General features: G+C 37.1%; 2 protein-coding genes across 4 annotated transcripts in view; both read left to right on the top strand.

Annotated features, from left to right (window-relative positions):
• Window positions 1-7,842, top strand: part of LOC140942673 (CDAN1-interacting nuclease 1-like) — a 29,288-nt gene extending 21,446 nt beyond the window's left edge. The window contains exon 11 of the mRNA XM_073391629.1: window positions 7,643-7,842. The gene's annotated coding sequence lies outside the window, so the exon portion shown is untranslated. The remainder of the gene's footprint in view (window positions 1-7,642) is intronic.
• LOC140942672 (homeobox protein Meis1-like) overlaps window positions 617-11,239 on the top strand; it is a 52,790-nt gene continuing 42,167 nt past the window's right edge. For 2 of the 3 annotated variants that reach the window (XM_073391620.1, XM_073391619.1), the window contains exon 1: window positions 617-655. In XM_073391620.1, coding sequence (XP_073247721.1) covers window positions 632-655 — 24 coding nt within the window. In that variant the 5' untranslated portion in view covers window positions 617-631. Of the gene's footprint in view, window positions 656-2,580; window positions 2,680-11,239 lie in introns of those variants that run through there. The other variant, XM_073391623.1, reaches the window with a different exon arrangement.

Raw genomic sequence — 11,239 nt, 5'->3', positions numbered from 1 at the left:
GGTAGTGGCGAATGCAAAAAAGTTTTCCGGCTCCAAGACCGTGACAGAGAACACGATTTCAAGGCTCAAATGTAACTCATATAACTGGTATCTTAGCAACGAAGTCTGGTTTGAAAGAATTTTGTCCTTGAATTCTCCGTAAGTTGTGCATGAATCGAAGCTGCTATTTTGAGCAGTCTGACCTCCCCACGGAAATTCAGCTTTTTGAAAATCAAACTTACCGCTATTTTTTTCTGAACTTTGCACTGGGTACGGCAAGTTCAGTGCTGAGTGCAGCATTCATTCTCCAATCACATCATCTGGTGCTCGGCTATTAATGGCTGAGTAGTAGGTTCAATGGTTTCAAGAAATTTATTGAGCAGGTTGTCCAAAATTTTTTGCGCGGAAATACCCTTACGCGTTTTGTCCGTTTTTTAAAAAGCCGGAAAATGAAAGCTATCACATGCCGAATGATAAAAAATATTATTGATCCCTCGCAAAGCCTATATAGGGGCGCATTTTTAAATAAAAAGTTTGCAGTTATATTTGCATTTTTCAATCTGGTTTGGATGGTTTAGTCAGTAGTATGTACGTATACAAGCGTAACACGCTGGAAGTTTCTTGGCTTTCGAAATTTGAGGGCTAAATATACATGGCTGGTCGACTGAGCAACAAGGTTCGTATGGATTACAAAAGATTAATAAATTAATCCAATGATGTTTTTGAAAGAAAGAAATAGAAAATTGTCAGATAATAATTAGGACATAATATAAACAAAAATAGAATTGAAAAGCTGTCAGTAAAATTTTTATTGGAGCGACAAAACGCTGCCAACCTCGACTATCTGTCTAAAACTTTTAAGTCCCATAAATGTTTTTTTCAATTGAATTGACTCGCATAGCCGTGAGTCGTGAACAAGCTGGCTGGATAGAAGACTCCGCTGTAATAAGTATTTTTTCACACATTCATTAAAATGAGTTTCTCGGTAATGAAATATTCGTCACGTGAGAGTATATAACAAGGAATTTCTAACAGAATCATTATCTAATTTTTTGTTGAAGCTTATGTATCCACGTTTTATATAATTTAGTTAAACGTCTCAACGATGCTCAAATAGCTAGAATAAGAAACTTTTTATTGCTTTAAAAAGAGCAAGCGCTCCTGTTAAAGCTATTGTCATTTCATGGCATCTTTTGTTTTTTTTCTTTTGAAACTGAATTTAAAAATCGAATGCTTTACAGAAAAAATTAAAACAAAAGGAGTCAAAAAGACATATTTCTGTTCTGTTAAGGTTGGCTCATTCTCTCAAACGTTTGTTGCCTTGTAGGTGGCCGATTGCATTAGGTTTTTTTCTTGATTGCGGTTACAATAATGCCATGAAATAATAGCTCAGTGAGTTTCAAATGAGTTGCAGTTTATTCACTCTAATTGAAAATGCATCGACAAGGATAGCTTTAATAGCAGAACTTTCTCATCGCGTGAATGTCATTTCTGGACGTGAGCCATTGATAGAAGCAATTTTATCCACGTCTCGAGTTCAATGGAAAACCTTTAGGCATATCTTTCATGTAAGCTCTTCATCACTTGACAAAAAGCCATTAAAACCATCGAAAATGTCAATTATTCTTGGTTCGCGTGTGCAAGTGTGCCTTGAGAAGAATATCGGATATTTCATTGTTTACCAGCACTTTGAAGCCCAATATATGCAGCTGGACAAGGCTCCATCACATGTTCCAATTTCAGCTCACGGCTCTCGGAAACATCGGGCATTTTTAACACTATTAAAGCAGTGTTTTCAGGGTTTGGAATGTGTTTTCGCGTAAATGGTTGAATTTCGTGCGTGACTACCTTTGGTTTTCAAGATTTTAAGTAGGTTTAACGATTTTCCTGTGATGAAAATAAACATTTCAAACCTAAATGTTGAGCGGAAGGAGTTAGGCTAACCACTTAAATACCAGTTCACGACATCGCGCAAAGTGCCATCTTAAATTATTCACGCATATCATTCATTGTATGAAAAGTGAGCCAATAAGTCCTGCATTTGAAAAACACTGTTTCCCTTTTTGGGTCAAAACAGGTGTCTAACATGATAAAAATGTTATTTTTACTCCTTAACGTGAGTTTTTTTGAAGATCACTTTTATTTATCGTATTTTAATACCAGGATATGGCTCCTTTGACGCTTAACTACCGTCAGAATCCACCAATAAAATCCTGCGCTTTGACAGTTCACCAAAGATGAACACTGTTGACCTGTCGTAGCTGTTTGTTTGCGATATTGAAAAATAACTTTTTAAGTTTCTTCTTATTTTGTCCTCTGGCGTTTCTGGCCAAGAAAAAAATTGTAAAAAAAAATACTGCGTTTTTCTTGACTAAGAAGGGAATTTTGTACTGAATTGTGCTGTGACCGTTAGGAACTTTTCGGGTATATTTTAAAAGAGTTTTCGCCAAAATGTCTCCATTTAAATGGGGAATCGTGCTAAACACCTTTCTTGCTGTGCACGCGATCCTTTTTTCCATTTTCACTCCGGCGAGACAATAGGCATGGTCTGTTATGTAAATGGCATCCATACATGTCAGAGGGCGGGGATATTTTGGCAAAAAAGTCGTATTTGGACATCTCAGCAAATAAACATTGGAACACTTTCAAGAGAACTTGTTATAGGCGTGACAGGTCTTTCAAGCAAGCTGCGATCTAAAGGTTGGTTTAAATATCAGTGCAAGTTAGTAATTCTATTAGTCCTAAAGCTGGCTAATGTTATATATTGTTTTTGACGAGTGATAATCTATGAGGTTATGAAAATTAAATCGGATTCAAGCAGTAAGAGTTGATCGGTTTAAGCGAATATTATTATCATGTAAACAAAGTGTCTTATTTATTTTTTCCTGTCATTCACTGAAATTTGTGAGAATGAGAGCTGTGCGTTTGTTTGATAGGAGGAAGTTAGATCATGCTATTGACAAGGAAGTGCAGGGGGACTGACAGAGACAGGGTTAAGGGAAGAGGTTATCAAAACTGGCTTCAGTGTTATGATGGAAAATTTGTTGTGCCTATATTTTTGACCAAGCGGCGTATCTCGCAAGGCAAAGACTGCCAGCGTCATCCTTGTCCGTCAATCAAACCATGTAACTTAATTTGTAATCAGAGGTTTGAAATATGTTAGATCGTCGTCTAGATGTTTTGTCAGTAACTATATTTAATCAGGTTGAAGAAACACTGCCAAATGTGATACGATCAGAGTGGGGGACCCCTGTGCTGAAAGCCACTGTTGAACAGTGATAATAGCCTTTCATTTTCATTATGTCCTTTGATTTAAAGTTGCATCAAAGTTAAATTGAGGTTGTTAGTCTACTGAGAAGTTGGAAATTTGAACGTTTTCAGACTTTGTCTGTTGAATGTGGCTTATTGTTTTGTAAAATTTGGTATACCAAGCAAGTCTTAAAACAACATATTTCTTTAGTTCTTGGACGTTTAAAATAAATCAAAGCAATTTTCTTTGTGTTATAAGAGGAATTTCTTGAACAGAGACCCAAAGGTACTTCTGGCAGCTTGCATTTCAAATTTTAGTTCGACACATGAGTATTCATACCGATAGACTCGGAAGAAGTTTTCGACTTTTTAACAGATTATACCATTCTTTCAGCAAAAAAACTAAAACGCTTAATTCACAGGACATTTAAATGCTGGGTAATGTCTTCAGCACTCACTGAGGATGGTAGCCGGGCAGAGCCTGATATTTTATCCTCCTGCTCAGAAATAACTTCAAGCTATTTCACCGGAATGGACTGATCAGTAGCACTAATTTAAATCAAATTCAAATTTGATTTGGATTTCAACCATAGAAACTATAGTTTTAACCTCGCAGGACAACACAATAAACAATTCTTTAAAATCCTAATCAGCAGCTTTCATGATATGCTGGGCGCACTTTCAATTCTGCGAGACTTCAGCCAAAGACCTTAACTCCAAGCACCTTTTCTAGCGATAGAATTAGTACCGCAGGTGAATTCTACGTTCAGTCATCTCTCGATATCTAGTCAGACTGTTGGATAAAATTCAAAGTGGGAATCACAATACTTACAATCTTGACCAGAGGAAAATAACACTGAACGGTGTATCATGCCGTCCTGATTTGAATTTGAAAATTTGGTCACACAAATTTAAAAAGGAAAACTTACATTGCGTAATAAGTACTACCACAGAAATGTACTGATTTATTTTAATCCTTGCCTTGAAATTGTACTTCAGGATCATTTTTGCTTCAATCGTGAAAGCAACATGACGTTAGCAGATGCTTTCTAGAGCCAAAGGTCCAATCTCAACACCATTTCACTGATTTGCATTTTATCCATACACGTGGGGTACCCTTGCAAAACGTGCAGTTAAATTTCCATTAGTATTTCGCAGTATTGTTCTATATTTGCAAAACCTGGAGTTAACGTAGAAACTTGTCAATACAGCTGCTTCTCCGTCTGCCAGTTCTGCATCTTTTGGCCGACCGCTGGGGTTGATAAGACGTGGCTATTTTAATTTCTTTATTATGAAAGTTAACTAAAGTTACTTGCTTTTTCTTGGTTGGTCACGACGCTACTTTAGGGAATTTCACCACTTAACAAACGATGACCGCATTAACTGAAATATCACTATTAAATAAGTAATTCAAATTTTTGTATAGAACACTGTAGAAGTACAATAAAAGATAAAAAAAGGATCGTGTATGGCGGGCAAAACTAAAGAAGATTAGACCGGATCACTACGGCGTAGTTAGGTAAACTTGAAAAAAACAAGCCACATTTTTTCGAGCAGTTAGAGAGATTATAAATGACGTTTACGGCTAACGGCAAACGTCAGCTTCAACTTGACAATTTCTCAGATTAGGAAGTGGACAGATAAAGACTGTCTAACACAATTCTTATGGATGAAACTGGCATTTTCTTTGTAGACTGACATATGAGCAGTAAACGTCAAGTAAAAGTAAAGCTTGGTCACCTGGTACAAAAAGTGAGGGGGTGGACTATCTTTCGAAGCTTTTGTTGTAGCAGCGTGAAACTTTGTTAGACACTTACAATGTTAATTTGGTTAGCACCAAGTATGCAAATGAGGTCGCGTGACCTTTCATCCTTAAAAGCTGTCACCTTGAAATGGGAAAAAAATTTTCTTGTAGCCTTAATTTTCCTCTGGTTGCAGAATTTTAAGGTCAACAGGAATATTATTTTTATACTTGGCAATGTTAAGATATTGAAAAGGAGAGCACTAATCAAGAAAATCGTTTATCTTGAAATTAAAGTAACTACATATTGTTGGCAAAAACAGTTTTGGAGTTCCTTATATTTGCACCGATCCAGTTGAATATAAAACTTCTACCATAAACTTCAGCAAACTTCTATCAATGATTTTCCAGCGATTTCCTCTAGTTTTTTAAAGATACTGTTGTTAAGGCCTAGGCAGTGAATATTTACCTATGATCGAGTGAAATAGACCCACGGTTGGAGTAAACCTCCATCAATGGTTTTCCTGCGATTGCTGGTTTGCACGTGACGTCACGGTGGCCATGTTGGTGGACAGGAACAAAAGCACTTCTCTCCTCTACGAACTAAACTCTATTTTCATGTAAATTCTTCGAGAAAAAATTATATTGTATTGACTCCTAACATGACCACTTTGTCGCGTGGTTGCAAACCAAGAATTTGGCTTTCTCACTCACGCTAGTGGCTATGCAAATTTATTCCAACAAAAGAATGCGTTTACATAAGGATAAAGTTCAATCCCACAGGATTGGTTTGGAACACCTACATGATGGACGTTAGGTCATGTGAAAAAGTGTCTATTTTTCTCAAATAACACAATCACAAACTTGAAATCAGCCGGCCCGTCCTATTCAAGCTTTTTTTCTGTTTTCAAGTTCTGGTGTAGTACATTTTTGCAAGACCATGCCCGATTTTGTTTACTTCCACGGATATGATCACTTCTGTGGAATTTTCAAATTGTACTAGATTTTCCGAATAACACTATAGCGAATTATCAGACTGAATACAGTCGGAGTTTGGCCAGTGTTTAACAAAACCGCATTCTAAGCCATTTACAGTTTGTAGAACCCTTTTATGTAAACTCCATTTATCACGAACAGTTTCATGAACGCATTTAGCGCATTTATCTTCTTGAAATAACCCACTAGGGAAGAGATCTGGAGGTCCAAAGATTTCTTAATCTGCTCGACTCGACTGGATTTTTTAGGGAGTATAGCTCCCCGGCCACTTTGAGCGTTCACTACGTCGGCATTAACAAAGATATCGAAAAACAAAAACCACAGCTGTACTATATAAAGATGAAAATTTGATCTGATTAATGTTTTATTGACATCAGAGCTGCCATGGCAACGTAATGACTCCATTACATTTTTTACTTTTCTTTTTATTTCTAGGCATAGCAATAGTTTTTCAGAAATCGCTTAGGGAGATTGCACCTCACTCAGTTGCCTCGATTATGAAAAAGTTCAGATTCTATGGGAGCGTTTGGAAATATTTTGGAACAAAGTTTTAAGATTCATAAAAACAGTGAATTAACATGCTATCGACATAATTGGCTCAGTAATACCTAACCAAAATGACGAAAGCAAACGGACTCAACATTGTTGGCCAACAACTCCTAACATTCGCGTTCGATTCGCAACGATGATTTTTTAGCGCGACAGAACGTTGCAACATCGTTGCGACATTGTTTCGAATAGTTACAACATTGTTCCAACATTGCAACGATGTGTTGCGCTAAAAGTCGTCGTTGCGAATCGTTCCGTGTAACATCACCTTAAAGCCTCTCTGTTCGAATCTCAAAGAATTTCGGCAACGTTGTGTAAGTATAATCCTTCATGAGATTTAAGCCATTTCTTTTTACACAAAGGTCATACAACAGCAGTGGATTTATATCGTCAAAAGGCGGGAGCAGATGTGGTCGATGTTTCTTTGTGAGAAACATTAAGGGACAAGCATACACAAAATTGTGTACCAAATTAATAAATCTCAATGCTGTGAACTATTTCTAGATTCGACACAAACTCATCTGTGTTAAAGAAATTCATTTCAAGTCAACATTTTAACGCAATTTTAACGGTTAAGTTTTGTCCATGTGTAAAGCTCATATTACAGGAGACGATTCGCAACGACGAGTTTTAGCGCAACACGGCGTTGCAATGTTGGAACAGTGTTGAAACTATTCGCAACAATGCCGCAACAATGTTGCAACGCTGTGTTGCGTTAAAAATTGCAGTTGCGAATCGTCTCGTGTAACATGGTTTCCAGTGCTCCGCGACACTGCTAATCCTTTCGGCGATGATGAACCCCCGTTTCCTGTTTTGTTCTCTTTTGTTCAAAGGCGTTTTATCTGTTAATTTTAACTTAAATTTTTAGAGCGCCCAACCGTCAAATTGCAGGCTAAAAGAATCAATGGCGTTCTGATTTAAAATCAAATTTCGCGATATCCTGGGTGACTAAATCGTGCGTGGAACAACCGGGGCCAGGACACTAAGAACGGAGAAAACTTTGGTTTACAAAAAGATGAAATACTTATTTCAATTTAACATTGCAGATCGATAAAATATACGACTATAAGGAATTACCATGTGGTGCTTTATTTTTGCGGAAGTTACAAATGATTTTATATTTTGCAGGAACTATGGATTTCAGTTCCACTGAGAATTAATCAGGTTTTTCGATTCTGAGCAATTGCATTCAAGATTCTTGTGTTTATTAGTGTCAAGATACAGGCCAAAGAATATTCTAGGATAAGAACCGTTGTTGTTCTTAGTAATTATAGTTGTGCCTTTCAACTACAATTACATCTTGCACATGATATGTGGTCGATTGCTGTGACGCAGATGTTAATAATAAAATAAATTGACATTTCACATTAAATGCCAATGTCTGTAAAACGATTGTAATTTTCTCTCAGAGTTCAATTTGCGTATTAAGTTTTTTTGGTAGTTCTTATTTTCAAGAACTTTCTTTGTGGATTGCGAAGAAAATTGCAAAAAACTAAGAACCCCCGACAAAATTGAAGCAAAAAAACACCGGGGGGAGCACTCACGGTAAGTTTGGGTGGAGGTGTACCCGTCGAAGCCTTCAAAACCTGACCCTGTTTAAGGCAAGAGACCTTATTTTATACTCTGGATCGTTTCGTTTTGCATACAGAATGATCAAATTACAGTGAAAACGCCGCCTTATAGCCATCTCGGTAATACGGTCACCTCGCTATTACGGCCACTTTTTTTTGGCCGCCTGGCAAAAGCCGCCATACATTTTCTTGTAAAAAAAACCCTCGTTAATACGGCCAAATGTTTTTGGCCCATTGGTGACTGTATTAACGGGGTTCAACTATAATATCATGGAACTAAATTTTTTTTGAAAAAATTGTTGGTACTATAAGTGTAGACCGCTCGCAGCCTTCATACTCTTTCAAAGGTTTCAGGTCCAAAAAGCACACCCTGTTAAAGACACCAAATAGTGAAATTGTTTACCGTGTTTAAGAATCAAGACCCTGAAAACCATACCCTGGTTCAGCGGCACATATCCGTTTAGGCCACTGATAAGATAGTGCCCTCCCCCCCCCGGGAAAAAACCCAGGCATTAGTTTCCTGACTACGTGCTTTTCACATTTTAAATCATTCTATATGACGAGGAAGAGTTTTAAAATATTTCGCCTTTTGCGTATGAGGCATTTCTCTCTAAATTTACTTATGAATTCTTTAGTTTATACCATTTATTAAATTAAGTTCGTAAGGCTGGAAATTCATCTAAAGTAAACACGAATTGTTTCCATTAGCGGAAGTCTTAAAATTGCCTTTGTAAGACCATTGATAATTCACTTAAAGGCCTGAAAAATTTGTGTTCTTTTTTTGAAAACTATTAGCCCATTATCTTTGTTTTTCTTACAATTTAAGAGGCAGTCTCCCTAAAAGCGGTCCACTCGATTTCGCGACAAAAATACTTTTCCTTTATTTTTTGTCGGTGAAGAGGCTTTAGTAGGTATATACTAAAATCGCTATTTTTGTTTTCAAATTCTTATTCTTAGCTCTGCTACAAGCCAAAAAGGAATTGAGTCCGTCTCGGCTTCTCAGAGAGTGTTTCGAAGACTAAAATTGATGGATTTTGAAAAGCGCGTTGCAAACAAACGAATGCTCGCAAAAAAAAATCTGTTCGATTCAGTTTTTTTAGTTAACCTTCGATAGTTCACAGGCTAAATAAAAATATCTTTGATCAAAACATGTTCAAGTTACAGTGGTTCAAAGAATACCTATTTTGCAGGCTTAATCCAAACCCTGAAAGTAAGGAAGATTTGAGGGAAAGTATCTCAAAAGTTGCGACCTAAATCTGGTTTAAAAATCATATCAAAGTAAAGTTTTAAGCTTATTTTTTTGGTTTATAGGCTCAGACTTGCGGGTATCTTCTGGGATTGCAACCAACAGTAGATTATAATCTGCAATTTTGCGTATTTGCATAATTACTGGCCGTGTCAGACGTCATGATTGTACACGTTAAAAGTTCCTTGAAATTGCCTCTTTTGACACTTGAATTCGTCTCCGGCCTCTAAAAGAAAGTAATTAAGCTTCTTTAAGTACTTTTGAATCGAAAGAGATATACTAACAGGGATGGTAATGCATGTTACTGATTACCACGATCAACTGGCGGGCGCCGTCGTCTTGTAACTACCTGCACTGAACAGTAAACAATGTTTTTAATAGAATTCTCTAGATCAGACGTTGATCCAAGCTCTCTAAGTAATGAAATAAATATCACTACCCCGGGATACAAAACATGTACAAGAAAGGCAACGTAGAATTTTAAGTTCTTTTCGCAATTTCAGAGTGAATCGCGGTGCATAAAGGTTCATAAATTATGGTAATAATCAGGCTGTTTAAAAACGTTTGACGCACAAAAAAACAATTAGTCATTTACCGTTTTATGTGTTCTCGGTAAATAAGACGCTTACCTTTACTTTAGATTCTTGATGGAAGAAGTCTATCCAGGCAGCTGAAGTTATGCAGTTTCGTTAATTTTCAAAATGAAATCATAGCGTGATAGCCTGTCACGTAATGTCATGGTCACGTGGCTACGTAACCCGTCGGCAGCCAAAATCTTTGTGATAAACGAAGGGCGCGATCCATTCAACCAAAATTTCCGGACATTTCGGTCCAAAACTCAATGGATCGGTTCGGTCCAACCTGAAAAGTTTCGAAAAAACGGGTCCACCTTTTGAGGTGGACTACTTTTCCCGGTCGGACCGGTTGGAATTTTGGTTGAATGGATCGCGCCCGAAATTTCTGTTTCTCTCCAGAAAAAAAGCCCTAATTGAATGAGTTTTTCCTCCTTAAATCGCACAAAATGCGTATCACACCAAGGAATTTGTATTAGTAATGAATCTTTTTTTTTTTTTTTTTTTTTTTTCTATCGCGCGACCCGATGAGGAGGGGCAGGCAACCTCTCCCTTGGAATCACTTTTTGACTCCCCCCAACTCTCGGTCTATCGAATGTTCAAATCGATCGCACAGCAAAATACGCCTTGCAGGCTATATTAATTTTTTGAACCCTCTTTTATCCGTTCATTTCAAACCAATTTCTTGTAATGACTATTTTGGCCTCTTATATGGTACATTTCTAACATTCACGTACAGTATAAAGGATAAGAGAGGTGACCTACCGACCCTTTTGCCCCAACCTGCCAGTTCGCTAACTGTAATTGTTGCACATGAGAATTCATTTCTCGGACTTGGCAAAGCATAATTTTTAGAGCAAAATTTGATTCCTGTTTTTCAAGTTTGTTGCTTAAAGAAGTGAAATCGCACAATTGAGATTAGGAACCTGGTGGGGTGGCCTGTGCTACCTGGTCTCTAATCCCTTATGCTGTCAACTTAGAATGTCCTATATAAGAGGCCAAAATAGTTAGTACGACAAAAACGTTTCCAAAGAACGGATGTAATAGTCTTTGAAAATGCACCTACAGGGAGTCTTGTAGTTTCCATGTAGAGTATTTTAATGTGATGTCTTGTTGACATCCGGGTTACATGATTTTGACGTTCTAAAGGAGAGAGGTCTGGCCGGTGGTTTTGAGTTTTCAGGTATCTGAGCTTAATTTTGTTCAGGTTTACGGAATTTTAGTGCCATGATAAGGATATAAATTACCTTTTTTTCTAAATTTTTTATATTAAGACAAAATTTTTTATGCAAATATACGTTGTCACACTGATCAAAATATACTGACCAAAAGTTCG

This window comes from Porites lutea, chromosome 7 (assembly GCF_958299795.1).
Source record: "Porites lutea chromosome 7, jaPorLute2.1, whole genome shotgun sequence".
Taxonomy (NCBI): Eukaryota; Metazoa; Cnidaria; class Anthozoa; order Scleractinia; family Poritidae; genus Porites; species Porites lutea.
Note: the sequence above shows the minus strand (reverse complement) of the source record. Positions and strands in the feature narration are given on the sequence as shown.